The sequence below is a fragment of the Chlamydotis macqueenii genome, chromosome 7 (assembly GCF_036417535.1).
Source record: "Chlamydotis macqueenii isolate bChlMac1 chromosome 7, bChlMac1.mat, whole genome shotgun sequence".
NCBI classification, from domain to species: domain Eukaryota; kingdom Metazoa; phylum Chordata; class Aves; order Otidiformes; family Otididae; genus Chlamydotis; species Chlamydotis macqueenii.
Window position 1 is genome coordinate 22,570,973 of NC_141562.1, and position 22,550 is coordinate 22,593,522.

General features: G+C 36.9%; 1 protein-coding gene across 5 annotated transcripts in view; it reads right to left on the bottom strand.

The window, feature by feature from the left end:
• EXOC6 (exocyst complex component 6) overlaps nucleotides 1-22,550 on the bottom strand; it is a 93,138-nt gene that overhangs the window by 13,303 nt on the left and 57,285 nt on the right. For all 5 annotated transcript variants that reach the window (XM_086752043.1, XM_086752044.1, XM_086752046.1 and 2 more), the window contains 2 exons: nucleotides 19,205-19,346; nucleotides 12,202-12,275 (listed from right to left, as the gene is read on the bottom strand). In XM_086752043.1, the coding sequence (XP_086608169.1) occupies nucleotides 12,202-12,275; nucleotides 19,205-19,346 (216 nt within the window). The remainder of the gene's footprint in view (nucleotides 1-12,201; nucleotides 12,276-19,204; nucleotides 19,347-22,550) is intronic.

The window sequence follows — 22,550 nt, forward strand, 5'->3', positions numbered from 1 at the left end:
ATGAGCGATTCAGTGGTACAACGGGCTACGTCATCCTCCTAGCTTTCTAGTTACTTTTATCATATTCTGACTTGGACCAAAACACCAGAGGAAATTACATTTAAGAAAAACACTGAAATTACATTTAAGAAAAACATTGAAATTACATTGTTACAGAGGTTGAGGCTTCCAACCTAACAGGAGAATATACACCAGGTCTGTAAGGTTTATGAGCATGTCTTGAATCTGCAGCATTTGGTCTCCACAGAGGTCCATAGTCCCTAGAGTGCACTATGAAACACGTTATCTCTACTGCAGTAAGCTGGGGTTCTACAGCAGGTAGGGGAAACAGTTTGTTTCAACACAACAGTAAAATTTTTCAATCCATAACTGTTTAGTTTATTTTTAAGATTTGTGCGGTTCTTGAAAAGCTGCAGACCTAAAATATAAAAGTCACAGCCTCAGATTCTTCTCTTAGGTGGTCACCAAAGCCCTCAGCATTTTACATAAAAGGTGTCTCTCTGAAAAGTGTCAGCAGGAAGCAGATAAAAATATAGCAGCTCTTCAGTACAGTATGTCAGCTAATCTTGGGTGCCAAGTTAGAATACATCGAAAGCCACGGAAATCTAAGACATAGTAGGCCAGAAGCCAGCATCATTTTGCTTGCATTCAGAAATGAAAAAAAAAAACCCAGAAATCCAATGCAATCCATAAGGCACAGACACAGATGTGCTCATCATGAGTTTACTGTAAACAGACAGTTTTTTCTTCCGAAGTAGTGCATTCAGGGTATAGCTGCATAACCACCCTTCATAGCAGATGAAGTTACATCCCTTAGGGAAAGCTATACTAGACCTGGGAACCACTGGACAAGGAATTCCACAAACAGTAGCTCAGGAATGTAAATACAGACAAGTTAAAAGCAAAGCCAAAATCTCTAGATAAAAGTTTCATATTCTTTGCCGGACAACCTTCACTTTCTTCTACAGCTACTACAAGATGCCCACTGCCACATTTATATCTATGACATTGCTCTAAAAACATTTTAGCAAATACTACAGCCTGTATAAAAACCTGGTACTTACTTCTGTTTTCCTTGTCTAGATAGCCTGGTTTACTAAAGGCTTCTGAACTCAGTAAGTTGCAATAACAAGAAACACAGATAACTTATAATTTGTTTTTTGTTGGCTTTTTGTGAAAGATCTTTCTTCTGCTGCTGCTATGTTTGCAAACATATTAGGAAAAACCCTTTCTGCTTAATCTCAATTGTCCAATATTACCTCTTTTCTAAGAAACATATCTTTAATAAATTATTCTCCTTAGAAATTGATCTTTTTCCTTTAGAATATGTCTTTTCTCCTCACTGCTCAGGTGGCAATATTTTCTTAAAACATTTGTTCTGAAAAATTATTTGTTACAATTGCTCTGGAAGACGGAATAATTCCAAACTACGTAATATATGTCATTTGTAATAACTACTCTTCAGATTTTAGCTCAAACAGGTCCCAATATACATGGAACTTTTGCTGAGTAACCATGGCACAATTTGGCCTCTAATGCCTCCTGCAATTTGAAAACCTCTTCTCCTGATTTTACTTGTCACTTTGAAATGTTATCCCTTTCCAGCGAGTAATCCTGTGCCAGATTCTTTTGCTTCTTAAACGAACATTATTCTCACCCTTTATTGACTGACCACATCTATTATCACATGTAAGCAGTGTTAATCCTCTAGTAATTAACACCCTTATGAAAGTAATTTTAACTCAAAGAAGTTTAAATCGCATTATTGGTTTTATTTAATTAAGCTATGGGGACTGTTTTACATTGTCATTTGAGTTACCAGCTTGTGCCTTTCCAATCTACCAGTTACGTAGGTTCCACTCCCCACAGTTACTTGTGTATTTCTGTCTAGGAATTGTTCAATATATCTCTGTTTTACTGTGAACTTTTTAAACCATCCTCTATGTCACTGGATGCAAAACTCAGACACTATACTGAACATACTACCATTCCCAAAACTATAATTTGGATGTGCATTTCAATGATATTATCAAATCTGTCCTTCCACAGGGCTCAGTATCTTGTTAGTGCTTAAAATCAAAGAACCACTTTTAATGTCCTTCTTATAGCTCATAAGCAAGAGCAAAGACTTGTATTGAAACTTTAGACTGGCAAAAAGAAAGGAGAATCTGAATACACTGGGTTGTGCCACTTACAAAGGCTATCTCAGCACTTTTTCTGTTACTTTGAAAATAAGTCAGGTTTAAACATTTGATTTTTTTTGTGTGTGTGTGTCTATTGCATGATCCTTTCTATGGGAAAACATCTGATGGCTTATGTTCTCTTACAGATCTCAGGTAAGCTACTCAACTGACATGTTTGACACAGGGTCAAAAGATGAGAACGGTCTTCTGGTTTAACTGCATCATGTTACACTGTGCACTCTCGAAGAGTGTGGGCTAATTGTGTGTCCTCCTCGAACGATTTCCTGGAGGCACGCCACTGAAACCAGGAAAGCTTGCGTTCTCCTGGGAATAACGCAGCCTGATGGTTTCATGGACTTTATACACCATTAACTGTGTACTGGAAGTCCTTTATTTCCTTTGGGTAAAAACACCTCTTCAAATCTCTAGTGTTTAAAAAAGAAATGTTCTTAATGGGTCTCAGCATAAACCATGGAAAATGATAAACATAGAAAGAAAAGGATAAGAACAACAAAGTGCATTTATAGTCAGGAATTGACTTTTTCTTTTTTTTTTTTTTTTATCCCACATCTTTAAGTTCTTCTTTTTCTCCTCATTATCTGCTGCTTATATCTACTCATCTTTTGACCACCCCCAATTTCTTTGCGTTTATGTTCTTATTCAGTCTTTTCTTCTCCCACCACCACTCTTTCCGTGAGTGCGGGGTCTTCTAAGTTGCACTGCTCATTTGCTATTAATGGTCTCGGAAAAGTCCTCTCCAAGAGTTTTTATTTAGGTTCTAAAACATAACCTATATGTGAATCTCCTATGTAAATTTTATTTGTTATTTCAATATTCTTTTAAAAGCGCAACTTGTATGATGACAAATTGCTCCAAACCTGACACACCCATACATGGTATAAGCCAGTATGCTATAAAACTGTGCCTTAGAACAGGCTGGTTCAGTCATATTGCTTAGAGTACAGTTAGTTCACTTCATTCAGAAACCAGTTATTTATGTAAGAGTACGAAATTCAATAATTTCTTTTGCCACCTATTAGTATCTTTGTACTAACAGACAGAAAATACAAGGGTTTAATCTCCCAGATTTGACTGACTGACTGGAAGCAGTCAGTTAGTCAGTATTTTTTTAATTTGTATTTCTGCAGTGCTAAAACACCCAACTGAATATCAGTGTCACGTTATGGTACATATCGTACACACACATTTGAAGATACAATCTTTTTTTCCTAAGACACTGTGATCCAAATGAATAAACATCCATTCAGTACATTTCACTTACTCAAGTCCTCCCCATACTACATCTATGCAATTCCTTCCTTTTGTCGTTATTGTTCTGAAGCAGAGAACAATTATTGTTTTCTTGTTGTAAAAGATTCCTTTGATTTTACTGGATTTTACATTTGCCCTACAGTGACTTCCAAAGAGGAGATGTACTTTCTCTTTCACAGAAGAAATTAGCAAAAGGAAAAGAACAGGATTTTCTGCCTACTCCCTGTGATTAACAGATAATTTAGAGAAGGAATGGAACCTAAATATTCTGATTGATGCAACTGAAAAAATACTAAAGCAAATCTGTAGGGTTAAGGGGCTAGTAGAGTTGCCCAATACATACTGCATACCAGAGATTCTACCAGCTTAGCTAAGGCTGGAGGATGTAAACAACTCTGCTGCAGAAATTCTTGAATACACTAACGCAGCCACCATTCCCACAGTTCCCTGATGGGAGACCAGGACCCAGAGATGTTAAGAGAATATAAATAACAAGTAACTTGAAGGAAAACAATAATTTTATTCACTTGTGTTGTTCAATTAACAATGCTCATTCATTACTCATACGAACCACACTCACAGGATTCAGAGGAAGTTCTGTGGAGCTGGGGGCACCAAAACTGAACTCCATCCATCAGCTCAGGGCTACAGAAGGGCCCAGACACAATGGTACAGATCCAGCAGCAACTGGCTGTCAGCAGGAAGACAACAGCTTGGTATAGCGTATTCACAAACTTCAGAAAAGTCATGCACTCAAATCTTCCTTCCTTGCATTTACATAATTTCTTACATGATAAGGATGAAGGTGAGGATCAGATGCGGAAGAAAACTACTACACAAGAGAACTAGAGAGAAACTTACTTCCACTGAATAACTTCCACTGAATGGGATGTGTATCAGTGACTCAGAGAAAGGGTTAAGTAGGAGTTTATAAATATAATAGGCACATAGATCAATTTCTTCTAATTCAAGCAAGAGATTCGTTAATTCAGAAATTACCTGGAAGTGAACCTTCTGAAACTTTTCTACCAGCAGATCCTTCTGCAAAAGAATAAAACCTTCTCCAGATAAAGCTTATTTAGTACTTTTTCTCATAATGTCATTGCAAATGACTGCTTCGCAAATAGTCTCCCAGACATATTCCAGTTATGGAAGAAATTTAGCATCTCGCCAAGAAAACTAAGGCCTTTGAGTTCTGGCATCATGGACAGAGTATAATCAGGATATGTACTTCAACTACCAAGGATACAATTTTAGTGACATTTAGCTCATGATCTTACAGGAATTTCCTCTGTAACTATGGGATGAGCTTTCTTGAACAGGTTTTTTTGAGATACGAAGTTTTCATCATGACAGCAGCTCTGTAGGTTTTAAATGAATTGATCAACTATTTCTAAACCTTGTCTCTTGAAAGTACTGATGACTAAGAAGAGGACCTGAAAGCGATTAAATGTGACAGTTGGTAGTATTCAGCTAGGGACTCAGATATGTCCATCTAAATAGTCTTGACAGCAGGATTTGCCTATTTTTTTTTTTAATATCTGCTTTGATCAACCTCTCCAGTGAAACTTTGACAGTAGTACTTTAGAAGCTGTAATTCTCCTGCACTGCTCTAAGAAGTCAAGTGTTTCACCTGCACATGACAAATGAGATCAATGAATACCACTTCCTGTCTCAGTTCCAAAAATTATAAATTCACCTAACAACAACCACCCCCTTCCCGCTCTTATTCAACTAAGGTTTATGTTTTTATGCAAAGGCTGTTATCTGCAGGTCTCTAAGTCAACCTGAGCCAGTGCTTCATGAGTTCTGTCATTTTGTAAATACAAAGTACAGATTTCTCGTCAGCTCATCCAATTCTTGTGTGTATCTGGTTCAGGAAGTAGAGAACTAAGAGAATTGTATCCCTTAAATGAACTAGCTTCAAGACACAACAAGAAAATTATTTTCTTATTTTTTATAACTTCCATGGTTTAGGTACCTACAGCATTCTTTACTGTCAATTAGGAGATGACATTCAGTTTAAGCATTATATCTTTCACCACATCGTCTTTTGTGCACAATCTACTATACTTTTGTCTGGAGAAACTGATACTGTTTTTGCCATAGATGGAGTAGTGTATCTTGTAGTTAAAGGGACCTATGTGTTTTGGGTTTGTTAAAAAACGTATTGATAGGGCTACTGAAGTAACAGCATTTGTACATGGAGTTTTTAAAACCTGTTTTCAGATATGCCCTCTCATTGTCAGTTAGCCAGGATCTAGAGCGAAAACTTGGTAAGCTATCAGCATGTTATTTGCACTTCTCTGCTGAAAAAGGGCCATTCAGATGTTGAACTGGATACAATGTTTTGAACTGAATTTGATAAATGATTTAATGTCCTAAAGAACACACATACACCTAATACCTGGCACGTGTGCTCATAGTTCTTGGCAGTAGGGTAGGAATACCTACTGCCAGGAAATGACTGACTTGCCATCCTGCTTTGATTCTGCAAATTCTTATCAAGATAGTGTATCCAAAGCCATGCTTGGTTTTGAACCCCCCCCTGCTATTTTCTGTGCATTTGTTTCCAAAGCTTCCTAATTCTTAGCAGCTGGCAGGTATAAATCCCATCCTACTAATGAGCTGGTTTGTTTCTGTGTACAGAGCACTGATTGAGATCTTCCTCACAAATAGCTATACACACAACTTGTGATCTGAGCCTACTGCGATTATTACGTACAGGCTTCACAGAATCTAGTTGAAAGGAGAATTCAAAAGTAAGAGATTCCTTTGGGGAATGTGCATCCTTACAAACAAATGGTCATGTTTGTGTGAAGAATTCCCATTTACCTGTAAGAATATAGTACTCCAAAAAGAGATTGTGCATCCACTGCAAGCTGGATAACATACATTCAGCATGCAGTCATACCCAAATAACTGTGTCATTTTGAACGCAGGTATGCATATGCATGCTACTCCGTATGATGCAAATACATGAGATATCGAGCCCTGAAGTGTCCTTGTTTTCTCACAACGTGCCTCAAGCCCTCCTTCTGCTTTAGTGCAGAGTCCATTTACAGAGAAGGGAAAGGCCAGCAAGAGCATTGCCTTCCTCCCCCAGCAAAGTGAGGATCTATGATCTGAAATTCAGAGAGGTGCGACTCCTGTTTTGTTGCTGTCTGAAATCTGAGCTCCTTTCTTTAGCTGAATAAGCTGCATTGCACTGAAAACTAGAGAAGCACAAATCCCCTTTACATAGCACCCTGAGGCTGGGCTTCATATTACAGATGTAACATCCTCCTCTGCTTGTTCAGAGAACCTGAGGAGTGCATATGGGGGAAGAGGGATCAGTAAGCATTGTGAAAGAACCTCTGTGAAGATTAAAGTCTCAACAACCATTTTCCTCAGGAAGTGAAAGATGAAATATTCTATACTACTTGCTAATTAAAAATTCAAACTGCTGCCTTATAAAAGAGAGGCTTCCTTTTATCTTTAAACTCTGAAGTTTTAAAGACTTACTCCTAAACATACTGTTAGGGATTTCTCAGTCTTGGAAAATCCTGATGTTTTTTCAGTTCAAGACTCTCCTCTGGAATAGAGGCCAGGGTGGGTGTACTCTGCTAATTTCAAAGCCTAGGCACTGTGTGCACTGGCAGCCTGTGAAGGAAGCCAGAGCAGACCTTTAGAGCCCTTGACCTCCAAGAGTAATGGTGGATAGGTTTGGCAACAGGCTCAACTTATTCTCTGAGGTCTACTGAAGGGCTCAAGAGCTTTCTCCACAGGGAACACAGATGGTGAGAGCTTCGGCTTGCTGCACTTTCGGGGAATCAGAGACAAGCCAGAGCTGAAATGCTAAAGTTACTACCACAGGAAATGAATTTAAATTAAACAGTGCAAACAAAACAGTGGGGAAGACTGAGCTGTCAGCCTGCCTTTAGTGGCAGACAATCCTGTGGCTGGGACTGAAGCCCAGTGATCTGTTATGCAATTCCTACCTACAATGAGTTACTTCTCAGTTTATCAGAAGGACAGTATCATCTCTCAGTGATGAATGAGAAGCAAAGAAGAAAGAGGAGGACTATATTAAGTACTAGTAAGAATTTTCTCATTCAAATAAACTTAACATCTGTTGCATGCAACACTACAGTTCAGAAGGTTAGCAGTATTTCTCACCAACAATACGCCAGAAAATGCATTACAAGGTAAATGGACAAGCAACCCAAGAAATCATGAATGTAATTTCCATTATGCTTTGGAATCAGAAGAAAATGTATTATACTTTTAAATATCAGGTATACATTTTTAGAAGGAATACACATAATGTATTACCAATAACTTAAGCTCATAGAAGTGCTTCTCCACATGTTTATTTACATACATCATAAACAAAAGTCTGACAAAAATGTATCTTCTAATGTTTCCATGGTACAATATTCTGTATATTAATTCTATGACTTTACATCTAATTTATGTCTAATGTTAGCAAAATGTTAACAGAAATTGCTGAAAATCTTCAAGAATTTTCTCCCATACGTATGCAGGATTTCTGGTCCCTGTCACTCACAGCTCTTGGTCTCCCAGACTGGGGAGCACCACTGCCAGACTGTAAATTCTATGTTACCATGTGGGTAGAGACACTGCTACCGTGGCTGATTAACTCTGGGACTACCAACAGCACATGATTATGTTCACTTGAGATGGTTGCCTCTGTTGCATGACCAGCACTGACAGTAACTGGAAGATATTAACAACATGCACTTAAATGCCAGAAGAACACAGATGAGAAACAGTTCTCAATCTTGGCAAAATAAGGGAATTTCACAATCATCAAGCTAGCTGAGTACTTGTCAGAGATCAGACAGTAGAGAAAGAAGGCCTGTTTGAAACTGAAGTAGTGCTTGTGATGGAGAGAAACAATAGAAACAACTTGTAAAGCCAAAAGTGAAAAAAAAGAAGTCAAGTTACATTTGCACCTTAGGTTGTAACTCTGCAGGCAATGATTTGATTTGAAGAACAGGCACTTGTTACCAGCCAGTTGGTTAAGAATCAGGAACTTTGCCCTAGGACTGCAACTGTTGACCTCTCAGGCTACCATGAGGTTATCGTTCCTGTCCACTACACACTACACTGTCTCCCCAAAGAGTAACACACACATTGTAAGATTCAAGCCTTTTCCTCACAGTATTTAAATGTTCAGGACATCCAAGAAATTGCCTCACATTCCAGAACTGTAACCCTAGTGTTTAGGCACTAAAGTACAGATCATAACCAGGACAAAACTAATGCATGTCAGAGGCTGAGCTTCCTCAGAGACTAGGAAGGACAAACTAAGACCTGTTTACTTTTGAAGGTTAATTCTAATTGACCTAGGATCTGAATTGGTAGCAAAATCCCCACAGTTCACCTCACTTTGGACCACTGCACTATCTACCCAGGCTCCCTATATAGACAGTAGCAAGAGATTATCTTCAGAGATCAATGCAGGCTGCAGGAGAGCCTGCAGAGTCATCTTCACAAGATGCCAGAGACCAGTCTCTTTAAAGCAGCACATGCCACTTTGATAATCACCTTGCTGAGCTGGCCTGTCTCTCAGTGGCTTTAAGTAAGTGGGGTGAAAGGGTGCACGTAGGTATGACCTCAGGGCATATACTAAGGCAAGTGGCATGAGGCATGACACAATTACTGCAGCTGTGCAGAACCATCAATCTATCCCAATTTTCTCAGCAGCTGCTTGCTGCTTTAGGAGCTGCTAAACTAGCTGGAGCTGCAAATTTCTATATGATCATGGCCATGTGACTCTCTGTTAGTATGCGCTATGTGTGACTAGCCAACCACACCAAGTCATCTCTAAGATGCTGAGGTACTATGGTTATGGGAGTAGCACAAAAATCTTTATTGACTAGGGTTTCTACAGATTATGAAGATCTTTAAGGGGCATGTTGAGAATGACAAGAGCATAAGAGGCGATAGTACAAGGAGAGAGAGCTGGCTCATCAAAAGGGGACATTGGTAAGTGCCTGCCTCTTCATAATTCCTGGCCTCTTAGAGCTTCTTGCTAGTAACTACTGTTCTCTTCTTAGAAGCAACTCTTTCTCATGCCAGCTGTTTATTTTTCTATTTGCTCATTTGAGTCTGTGGAAGGATGAAGGAAAGAAGTGGGCTTGCTGGGGACAACATGTCCATACATTGTCTTCAGGGAAAGACGGAGAATTTGGAACTGTTAGGACAAAAATAGCTGTGGCAATTCTCTTCAAAACTGCTCCTCCCCATGTGGTAATTATCCAGCTGTAGCTCTTCCCTCTCTGTCTTCCAAGCTGGCTCCTTGTAACTTACTTTACTTATTTAGTAAAATGTGCTACAATATTCTACTGCCCAATCCTCATTAATCTTATACATTGTCCTAGTACAACAGAGAGAAAGCAAGCTGTTGTTGAGATAACTGGCTTCCATTAGCAACCATGTGATTGGCAGGACGATAAAGTCTTTTCCCTTGCAGGTCAGCTGCTTTTTAAGAAGAGGGCAATCCTGCTGATCCATCTTTTAGCTACAGTCTCTCACTGAGTCCCAAATCTCCTGCCTTTTAGCTTTGATACGGTTCAAGCTTTCCTCCCTGTATCAGCCCCTACCTGTCATCAGCTCCTCTGTACCCAACAGCCAATATCAGGAGTTTGACCTCAGGGCACAGTCCGGGTGGGCAGGTAAAACCCAACCACTGGACCTACTTCCTTATCTTTCATATCCTGCAATTCATGAAGAAGTATCAAATTCAAACTAAAAAACAGAAGCATGACCTTTCATAAGAACTTTCTGAAAAAGGCTCTGTTGCCTTTCTAAGTATTCTTGAAAAGAACTGTCATCCACCCTATTAAGATAGAAATGGATCACAAATAAGGAAGAGACGGGAAAGCACTGCAAATCGTTACTAAATGGTAAATGTTTCTAATGTGTGCTTGCAATACCTTTTGGTGAGGCACACAAAAATATAGTAAAAACCAAATCAAATATACTAGAACTATTCTACATCTACAAGCTCCCATTGTAACCCAATAAAGAGAGTTGCCCAGACATTTGCTGTTTGTAAGGTATCTGAAATTGAGTAGATTCCCATAGCATACAGAGCTATAAAGCGTTACTTGCATCAAGAGAATTCTAAATATAAGTTGCTAATATAAACTGAGAGCTATCATAAGCAACCATAATCCCTGTTTATGTGACATGCTGGACAGTTGGTGCTTAAAATACACAACAATATTATTTATTTCCTGTAGCAAGTATGTACACACCCTGCCCTCCAGCATAGCTGGAAATCACATTTTCCCTTGAAACAAACACAGGCTCTGCACGGATTTATACCACTTAGGTGAATGACAGAAATGATGCCAAAATCTCTCAACATCCTTTTCCTTCAACTGAACTCACTTAGTACAAATTGGAAGATGTTTAGTCACTTCTAGCATTGATAATAAAAGGAGAATAACAAATAATCCAAAAGAGGAAGGCTGCTAGTCCAGGCAATACTCATGGTATTTGAAGTCTCGCAGAGTATGTCTTCACATATTGAATTCTGGAACTCCTAATGTACAAACATCACATGAGCAAATCTTCTGGCCACGATCCTATATCCTCCTCATGTAGTCCATGCTTATCCCGTGGTAAATATTGTTCATTGTTATATTATTGTGAGAATTATTACTGTGAGAATTATATTACTGTGAGAATGTAACAGACAACTCTACCTTTTAACTTTTTGATTTAAAAAGATATTTTAACAAGAACAAGGTCCTTTCTGACTATTAGGAGAAACTGGAATACTTCTGTCACAGGAACTTTCCCTTCTGAAATGCCTTTTCATTATCTTGCTGCAAAAAACCTACTAAACTATTAAAAGCAAAAATAGTCCTACTATATAGATAATTTGGTATGAAATTCTTTCTACATTTCTCTTATTTTCTGATGACTTTGACAGGCTCATAAAGGTGCTGAAAAATATCACCAGCATCTGCAGAAAGCAGACCTTACCCTCTATGTAGAGTTAATGATTCATTTCACTATTTAAATGACAGTAATACTCATATGAAATAATAAATCCTTTCTAAAAGCTTACTTCAAGTATGACATTTTTTTTAAAATTAATTGCTATGGGTGGGTATAGTGTCAGAATTTACAGAGAGCAGGGAATAGAAATAACTACGTGAAGTTAAGATAAGTAGATTTTACTCTGGAAAAACCTTGCTTTTGCAAGAACTGTGGAAATGTGTTTCCAATACTAAGGCACTTAAAATTAAATTTTATATAGAATAAAGATCAGCCAGTTGCAATAAAGCAGTTTTCTAACAGTTTAGAATAATTCTATGTAACAAATTAAGGAAAGGAGATGCTAAATAATACTATGCCAAATTCTGCTCTCCAGGGAGTAGTTTTGTAGACAGGAGCAATTGCTCGGAACGGAATTAGGCCAGCACACATCAGGGCAACATGTACACTCTTGTAAAAAGGCATCACAGGATCTTTACAAAATTGTCAGGACCAAAATTCAACCTTATATCTTGTAACAGCAGCACAGTGCCCCCTAACAACACACTGGAGAAACAGTTTTATGCTAAATTACAGGGAATAGTGCCACTAATAACACTTCAAATAACCGCTTTTCAAAACTAATTACACGGGAATGCGAAAACATGAAAGGTTCTTGAATTTAATAACTTCAGCATTGGTCAAAAGGGGAAATTAGTAGGATAAAAAACAACAACGAGTGTCTTACTTGTCTGAGGTCGATGAAAGCTAACTGCAGGGTGTCTCCCTGGAATCCTGGCACAGGCTCAGAACTAGCAAACACTGTAAAGAAAGGTTAAAAATATTACGGATGTAGATTTTTTTTTTTTAAATCTAACAGAAAATCAAGCTCTATGCAATATAAATGCTAGATAGCATTACAATGAAGCTACTTTAATAGATTCAATTCACTCACAGTGATTAAAACCAGCCAATCAAACAAAAAACTTTCCCATAATTTTTCCAATAATGCCAAATAATAATACCTTTAGGAATATTATCAGGAATTTTGCTTAAAATTCTAACTCAGTAGTAATCCTACAACCACAGAAGCCAACATCTTTTTTTGGCCTGAGGTGAATGATTACTGAAGAATTTTGAAATAATACCAATTCCATGGCTGTCAAAATATTTTCAAACATCTGCTTTTGTTACAGCATCTGTGCTATAAAAACCACACCTCTAGCCAAACAGCAATAAAAGACAAACACTAAGGTGGGAGTTAGTTTAATGTGTAGACAACAGGTGGAAAGCTCTACATGCCAGTCTGAGCAGAGCTGAAATGCCTGTTCATGCCTTTTAGCCAGCTTATCAACAATGAACTTCTGCTCTTTTTGAAGCCAAAAATAGGCTGTCAAAGTTGGAATGAAAAAATATATTCAAAATACAAAAATAGTAACGCTTATGGTAATGAAAAAAAGTCAGCTATTTGTTTAAATTAGGAAATGGTCAATAATCGCCAAACTTAAAAATATAGTTTTTGCTGTTCTTATCCCAGTCACATGTAAATAACAAAGACACTTGCAGAAACACCCACTGCCTCACATCCCCACTCAGGTTAGACATCTTTCTTCAAAAAAGCCTAAGAGAATTTTTCTTATGGTCTTTAGTTAGAGCTCTTAACAAAATAGATATTACTGTAACAGTTTTCCAGAGGGACCATCTGAGGCAGTGAAATGTAAGATTTTTCACCAAGTTTGAGACATAGGCAAATCAATGGTAGAGGAAACAGAACATATGTATCCAAAAAAATTCCAGATTGAGTGCTCAACTCTAGTGTGCTACATGGACTCCTCCCAACATTTAAAAGTAACACAAAATCCTTAATAGATTTTTTTCTAAAAGGCTAGGTAGAAAATTTGGATCATCAAGTGAAAGTAACATCCAGAAAGACATTGATGTCCCAGCTAACATGATGGTAAAATAATGGACTCAATAATTTACTTCTGAATGTATGGTTTCAACTTAAAGCAGACTAATGAATTCACATAGACTGTTCAGAAATCTAAAAATGATTATATGGAATGCAATTGTAAATAAAAACAATAAAGATCCTTACTTAAGTGGTACAAGAAGCTACTAAGGCCATCTCAGAATATCTAAGAATAGCTTAGTAATAGATGAATACAGTATCAGAGTAGCAGTTTTACCAGAAGAAGCAGAATTTATTACTTGTATTACAGCAGTGCAAAAATGTTTAGGGACTGTCATGTAATAGAAGAATGAATTAAACTGCAATTTTATATTAACTACAATTTTATATTATGAATGCATTTACAACACTAGGGATACTTATTATAGCACAAGCATTTATTCTCACATTTGGGTCATTTTTGACAGGTGACTACAACAGAATTTGTTTCATTATTACAATTTCATGAGTTCAAAGGGCAAAAAGATAATCTACTTATGGTCATGGTCAGACAGTTCCCCAACTGCCCTCAGCTCAGGGCTTTTAAGTTTTGCTAACAACTTTACAAAGCTAATTAAATATTTTCTACTGCACAGCATTTTAGGAAGATATTATATGAACAGGATTAACATTCTTAATATCTTTGTCCTAAGGGTCCTTTTCCAGATAGTAATGAAACATTATCATACACACATCTTCCAAAATATTCACCCCCTACATTCATTCTAGGTTTAAAGAGGATTTGGAGGGGTAGGGGGCTGGTTTGTTGGTTGTTTTAGTGAGCATAAGAGCATTCAGGGATTTTATAATATGTGAGAATGAAATGCAAAGATCACCACTAAACTGTCACGTATAGGGCAAACAACTGGCTGCTTGGCAATTTGAATCAGAAACTTCAATGTTTTCGGGAAAATAAGCTGAAAATATGCGTTACAGGAATCCGGTATTCCAAAGGTTTTTGTTAACATGCACTTTGCTGATACTGTGTAGACCTTTTCTGTGTATATAGAACAGGATCTTTGGCATAATGTGTGTCTACAATATACACAATCTCAATGTACCTCCTACAGTCTGGGAGTTTACTGGAGGTAGGATCTAATGAAAAAAAGTATGTAATAATACAAAAACAGGCTGGGAGGTAACAGAAGAATGGTAAATTTAAATATTGTAAAGATTACTTCAGTCAATTTTCTTTTGAATACTTTGCTTTGATTTTTTCGTTACATTTTGTATACAGGATATATGTGAACTGATGTATATATATGCTAATGGATATCTTAAGAGAAAGGCTGAGTCTGCTAAAATGGAAGTTTAGACATCTTTAACTGTAAATTTTACTGAATTTGTACACACTTCTTGATTTATTAACAGATCTCTTCATTTTATTCTCTTAAAATCCCACCTTTTAGTCATCATCTGTTTGTGGCTCTCTGTTGGTCTGGGAATATAGTACCTAATTCCTGACAAATAGTCTTGATGCTCAATGTCAGAAATTAAAAATCAGAGTCCAGACTTTGGATTAAAAGCTAAATTAGGACAGTTTTACTCCAGCCTCATAGCATCGGTTCACAGGCAGGACACCAAAGCTCTAAATGTATTTTTAAAGGAAGAGCGGAGAATCAGGTGACTATCTCTGCAGCCCTCAGCCACTTTGCAGCCCTGTTGGATGCTCCAGCTGTTCAAACATGCCTGGAGGGAGCCTCACTGAGGGAGCTGCCAGCTGGCCGGGCAGCAGCCCCCAGCCCTGCCCCCAGCACCAGCGAGATCTCGCTGCTTCCTCTCACGCCCGTGCTGCCATATGTGACCGGCAGATGAAGGATGGTCTCAAGTGAGTTAAGTTAACCTGCCTTCCCAGATGGGACAGAAGGCAGGTAAAGTGAGGGACCTCCAGAGGAGAATACAGTGCATTTTCAAGGAAAAAAAGGATTTAGGTTCCTCAGTTTCAGGCATGCCCACCTGGAGATTACCATCCCATATGCTCAACAGAGAGCACCTGGGTCAAGATCTCTCTTGCTCTTGGATACTGCAGCTTTCACATAGTGGGTGAAAAAGGAGGGACTGGCAAGAAGCCTTGCATAGGGCTGGTTAGGAAGGTATATTGCATCCTGCTTTGCCCTAATTCTTGGCTAACCCATGCCCATTTATAGGCAGGACCCAAAACCTTTTCATCCTTGCACAGATTCATGTCTGGGTAAAGAAAGATGCCCACTCAGTCATACCCTCTTCTGCCAATTAATCCTGTCTCAATTCAGCTATGTTGAAACACATAAATTACAAAAAATTACATTTAACTCTTTCAGCAATTAGAATTTCTGACAAGTTCTAATTCCTTAATAAAAAGCTGATGTAAAATATCCAGATCTGGATGGTGCCTTTGAAAAGCTAATTTTCTATTATGTACACTGTGCTTCTCATAAAGTAAGATATAGCAACCCACATTTTATTTTCATCTTCAAGAAATAGCAAATGCCTCTCTTCCCCAAGCCATTTCCCTCCTCAGGGCACTGTTCTTTGGGTTTTATTCAATGGGACCTAGTACGTTCCGTTTTTCTGAATACTGTTGTAAGAATCCCAGTCACCCGAGTGGAAGACGACCACTGAGAAAGAATGGTGTAATATAAAGAGGCAAAACACTGCTCTGAGTTATAAAATACGTAATATTTTTTTAACAGAGAGTGGAGAAATACTTCAGTTAGAATAGGCAGGACAAACTGAAAGCTTTTGGAATGTTTGGAAGGAAAATAAAAAAAAATAGAAGCAGAGCAAGAAGATCATAACTTTTTTTTTTTAAATAAATCATCAGAGAAGACCATCTGATACTACTTCTATTCTTGAGCAAAAGCATTAGATACTTTCAGATTTTCTGCTTTTTAAAGTTACGTACTTTGCATGGAAATACAGTGCAGGACAATGCAATCCCAGAGTCCACCATAAGATCACCTCCTTCCCTTCCACCTTCCTTTCTCGGAAGTCCACTTATCATTCCACCTATTTATTGTGACTTAGAACTTTAGCACTTACTGACTTTAACAGATTTCTGCTCATTAACAGATTGTTGGGTTGTTAGTTAGACTGTTTATTACTTTTTAATAGAAAAGAAAACAATCTGAAAGTAATTGCATTTTCCTGCTTTTCTTTAGATTCCTCCAGTTCCTATTAGAAAGAACAAAAATGCAATGTTAAAGAATAACTATCTATAATATTGCCAAGAATTTTTTAAAATGTATCTTCATAACTTTCTACATCTCACATGACTTCTTAGTTCAAAATGCATCTGAGTAAACTCCACTGTGTCTATAAGCAAAATGTCAAATCCATGTGTACAATACCGCAGGAAACTATCCAACAGTTGTGAATTACCCTAAGCACACTCTAAGCACTAATTGAAAAGTCACTGTTGTATCCATTAATCCCAAAGTGTCAAAGAATAAAGCTGGGGGAGGGTGATGAGCAAGAACATAAATCACAGGCATCACAGTGAGGCCTGGTATGTGTCTGTGATGGACCTTATGAATGAAACCACAACAGCAAAGCAGTCTGAGCAAAATCTTGTGGCGATCCCTTATTCTAGATTGTAAGATGTCATTTGTTGCAACATACTATTCTGACAAGCTTCCACAACTACATTTAAACTACTCAAAGGGTTTCTGTGCAAACCCAAATATTTTCTAACATGCTTTAAAAGCTTTGCAGAGAGAAGGAATTAAAGTTTATTCTATTTGCATCTGTACAGCCCACACTAGAAGTTATACAACAGTGGAAAGAATGCATTTTTCAGTCTATAAGTTACTAGTTTTCTGAAACTTTCTAATTTTGGCCCAAGGTTTCTCATGTCCTGTCCATGCTATATGCTCAGTATAACAGCTACATATAACAAAATGTGTTGTCTTAATGTTATATTTTAATCTTTAAAAAATGGAAAGTTATCACGTTAAATTAAATAGAAGTCTACCAATATCTCATCACTGACTGAAGTTTCCATTGTGCAGCAATCAAAGATGGTAGAAGGCGTGGTAATAGAAATTAGGATGGTATATAAAAGGGCAAAGGCTAAGAAGAAAAAGATCTGAAAACAACCTAGAGACCAGATGACAGCCAGACTCGCTGGAACTTCTTATTACTTTGCTCTGAACATACTGTTCATACTGTGAAAGTCACCTGCAAGACATGCATTTTATCCCCTGCACTGCTAGAAATCCCCAAGTGAAACAGTGAATTGGTTAATCTATACAGAGTAGTGAAGCCCTGTGTTGTTCACAGATGATATTTTAAATATTAGAAACAGAATAATATGGCAGCGGTCAAGCTTTCTTTGCGGTTACACTGCTTGTTCAGAAGGCAGATGACTGTGTAGTGGGTGCACCAATTCAGTTTGTCTAGATGAATGATTATAGTGTGAGTATTACGAAAACCATGGAATTTCTGTTTTTACAACTGAGATCTTTTTTACATCTAGGAAACTACACAAATGCACATACACATACCCGTACCCATCTACATGAAAAGAACACTATCAAGTTTGCAATATTAAGTGTACTAAAAGTAAAAAAAAAAGTCAAACATCAAGTGTTTGGCCCACTTGTGCAATCACGAGACAAACTTTAATGTCACAATCACAAATCTTTTTTCAGTTGGATCCTGATAATCCCATCGGTACATTCCATGCACTTAAAGGCCTTAAGGCTGTATAATGAAGCACTGCCAGAAAGATGCCTGCAATACCTGTTATAGAGCTTAGCTAGAATATAACAAACACGGCCAAGAAGGAAAGACAAGCATATGGTTAAAATGTCAAAAATGCCCTGTAACTCTCCTCCTGGAGTCCCACAAGAATCCTTTGTGATGCTAATGAAACTGCTTGAAATCAAATTTCCAGTTTCCCATAGGTGGCTCCTAATTGAGTAGTCATCAATTTTTTCATGTGTTCAACCTAAAAACCTTAGGATATAACTTGCAGAACTGCCCCATTTTACAGCTGTCACCAAAATCATTGAGATCCATGCTTCAAACACATAAGAGGCAAGGTACTTTGAAAAAACAGAGCATAAGAATCTAAAAATATGAATTAAAAAAAAAATTAGTGAGCCTTTTCACTGTATCTCAGTCATTGACTATAAAACCAGACCTAAAACCTATTCATAACACATAATGTTATGGAAGTAACTTCCTTCATACAGATTAACACCTCACCCTCAGCAGTGAACTCCATGCAAAATATGAGGAAATTAATCCTGCCTTTAGTGCTGGATTGAGCCAGTTTTTATAAAATAATTCTGATGCCATATTTTGAACAGTGAGACTAAAACAACATCTGATGTTTACTAAATTAGTACTATTATTCTGCACAGTGAGTAAGGCAGTAGTCGTTCTAGGAGAGAAGAAACCCTATGTAACAGCACGTTTAAAATATAAATTTATATAAAACTCAAGAGGGAAAATTAAAATTTCACAGGCATTTGACCTTTTTTCCTCAACTACAAAAGCATAATATTTATGTTGTGGTTTTGGGCAATTTTGTACTAGACTATAGGGTTTTTTTATTGAATATAACAGTTATGATCCTATTAGAAGTAATATGTTTCAGACACTTGAGTTAAAAAAAAAGTTTCATAAAATATTTCCCAGAAATGTTAACATACTTACTCATAAATACTTTTACAAGAAGCTATACTGTAACATTTTTTTTTTTTTAAAAGACAAAGTTCTAGTAGATTATGGGAAAAGATCACTATATGGATTACATTAATGAATTCTGCAGTGTTAAGACAGATATAAATAGAATTCCGGAACATCTACTTACATTCACACTGTATCACATCTAAATTGAACTGCTGAATTGCTCCCATGCTTATTTGTTTTAATTCATTGTCCAGTAGCATCTGCATTAGGGATGTTGAAAGATGCTGGCAGGCTGACATGCAAGCTGTCTGGGCCACTTTCCCCTAGTAGGAAGAGCAACAGGTCTTAAGACAGAAACAAATGATACGTCACTACAGAACTGCTTATCCGATTTGATTTTAATATACACTCAAAGTTCTAATGATGCAGGACTTAGATCACACTTACTGTTATTTCTTTGACCTGTTAGCTTTGTTTCTATTAAATCAATCAGGGAACTAAATTAAATATATGTTAAAGCAATTATTGATATTTCTTCCAGAAATCCAGCAATCTTCACAAATACAAGGACATTTCCAAAATAAAAACCATGTAAGTTGCTGAAGCCTATGAACAGCTTTGTGGATTTATTTTTTTTTTTTTTTTTTTACCCAAACAGAATAAAAGCAACAATGTAATGAAAATCAACATGCTGCATATTTTTAACAATAGCCAGTAAAAAAACCCCCAAACTTTACGTAAGCCAAAACCATTGCTTTCAGTTGGGACATTTCTCATAGCAGCTCATGCTAATTATTGGCACTTCAATTGCTTTAATTCCATCTCAAAGCTTGTTGCTAAATTATTTAAAATATTCACGCTTATCCAAAACTTTTCAGGTGACCAATGTTGTCAGTAATCATCTACTTACAAAATGAAATGTAGCCCTCTGCTGTACAAAATAGAAATAATTTCCAATCACAGTCTAGTTAGTAACATTTCTCTTTATGATGTATATGTAATTGAGACAAATAATCTTCCAAACATGCGACCAATAACAAAGCACAAAATCAGACATTAATTTGATAAATTATTTAAAATTTAGTAAGAGAAAAATTGAAAGACGTGGAAATTCTACCTTAGAATTAAGAAAATCAATTAGGACCAGATACCTGATCAGATGGCACCATTCTATTTATAGCACTGCAATCTGTTAGAGCAGAGCGATCTTGTCTTTCAAATGCAACTATATGCATCTCTGTAGTTTAATGTACTTATTAAACCATGCTTTTCAACTGATGTTTATGTTATAATACGTATTGAAACACAGATAACTATTAACATGCTTACATGAAAGAAATCATAACTACGTAACATCCCTGTTGGAGCACACACCGCTATCATTTCACTTATATCCATCAGTACGATGATGACAACTGCCCTCTAAAACAATGGTTGCCCAGCTGTTTTCTGCAAAATCAGGTTGCTCAATTCACTGTTGACTCACAGAAACACATTTAAGCAATGAAAATTATAAGGACAGAAAGCAGTTCACTGTCCCCAAAAGTCTGGAAAGTTCTGCTCCAACATCTGAAGAGCCACATCTTGTCCTTAATAAAACAACTTGCTCATACAATTGAATTTTCGTGTATAAATGAAGCAAATTTGTCCCCAAATATTTTGTACTTTAAAAATCCATTCTTTGTTAAAACATAATTAAAATGTTCACTCTCCTCACATGTCACACTGAAATATTAAATGGCTTTTGCTAATACCACTTTAGCATTAGGATACCTTGAACCGTTAGGAGCTTAATATCTAAAATGAGATGTCAGTTTCTTAATTGAAAATCTCAGAAAAGCAAACAACATTTTTGACCAAAATAGATGAACTGACAACGAGGAATGTAAGAAACAATGCAAGAACAGCATGCTTAAAAGTCTCCCAAGCGCAATGGTAATTACACTGGGAGACATGCAGCTCTATTCCCCAAGCAGAATAATATCAACATGAAAGGAAAAAAAAGAAAAGAGGGGAAAAAAAAAAAGGTGGGGGCGGGGGGGGGGGGGAGAGAAGGAAAAAAGGAGGTGAGAAGGGGAATCAATGGGCCACAGTTCATTTAATTATAGTGTAGTAGATTTGAAATACTTAATGGAAATGCCATTTTGATTTAATGGAACAACTAGTGCATCTCTGTTTAATGTGCTGCTCCATCAAATCAGCTCCATGTCCTATTTATGCTGCCACTATAATGTAATAAAAGTTCAACAAGATTAATAGGTTGTCAAGAAAAATTTTAACATTCAGTTTATTTTATATGCACACAATGTGTACTCTATTCTTTTAAATAAAAGACAGAATTTTATATTTCTAACAAGCATCTGTAGTTAATTGTTACATTCTGGCAAATATCAATAGTACTGGAGCAGAAGATAATGGTTACAATAAGAAATGACATGGTAAAAGTCACTTGGACTTTAAATAAGTATCAATACATTCACGTCTAATGTTTATTTTACAATTTCATAAAATGGAAACATCCTAACATTTAAACTATTTCCAACTATGTAACTTGAACTACAGGCTTATTGTTCACACAACGTAACAACAAATTATAGAAGTTTACTATACACAGTACTTACTCAATACAATTACTCAATTTTCTTAAATCTAGAGAAAAAATGAAGCTATGTATGTTGTCAAAAATGCTGAATTTTAACTGAGAGCAATGTGAACTTTACTGTTATCCTCTTCAAAATTCAATGCTTCCCAGTTCAGATTACATTGGGTGTACAATATTCAGAAAAGAATGAAATTCAAATTTGTGTTTGACAAGTGAGATCTAGTTAAAAATCTCTCTCCAAATTTCCACCATCCACCAATTAATAAATTCCTTGCCATTTTTTCATAATGCATTTTGAAGAGGAAATTTAAGTATTCGTGAACATAACAGTAACGTTTCTTTTCCAGAATTAAACAAATCTCAGGTTAGTTTTAAAACATTCTTGACATTCATTATTTGTTTATTTTTTTAAGGGGGGTGGCTGTGGTTACTGTATCTAGTAATTAAATACGTCTATTCAATAGCATGCAGAGATTCAGCAGGCTTCTCACATTTGCTCCAGTTGCCTCCCACTTGGAGACACCACTATTCTCTCTGCTGTGCCTAGGCTAATTGTTGCTATCTACAAAATCTATTCTTCCACTGAACCAATGTAAAGTTTAAGAAACAAGGACCCTATTCTATAAGCAAAACCACCTGCTAACAGTGTTAAAGGCAACTGTTTTTCACCCAGCCTTCACATTTTGCTGAAATACAAGTTTGTAAAAAGAGAAAACCCTTAGACAAACTTCTTATATTTCAAAGGAGCTTGTAAAGAGAATCTGCTGACATATTAAATCCTTTTTATACGACCCAAAATCTTTTCTCCTAAGAACAATTGCAGTAGAGAGACATTTGGCTCCTCGGAAATTCCCAAAGGGTCAGCCACATGCATCCTTCCATGTACCTTCCCAGTACTGCTAAGGCCCACGCAAGCCGTCTCAAA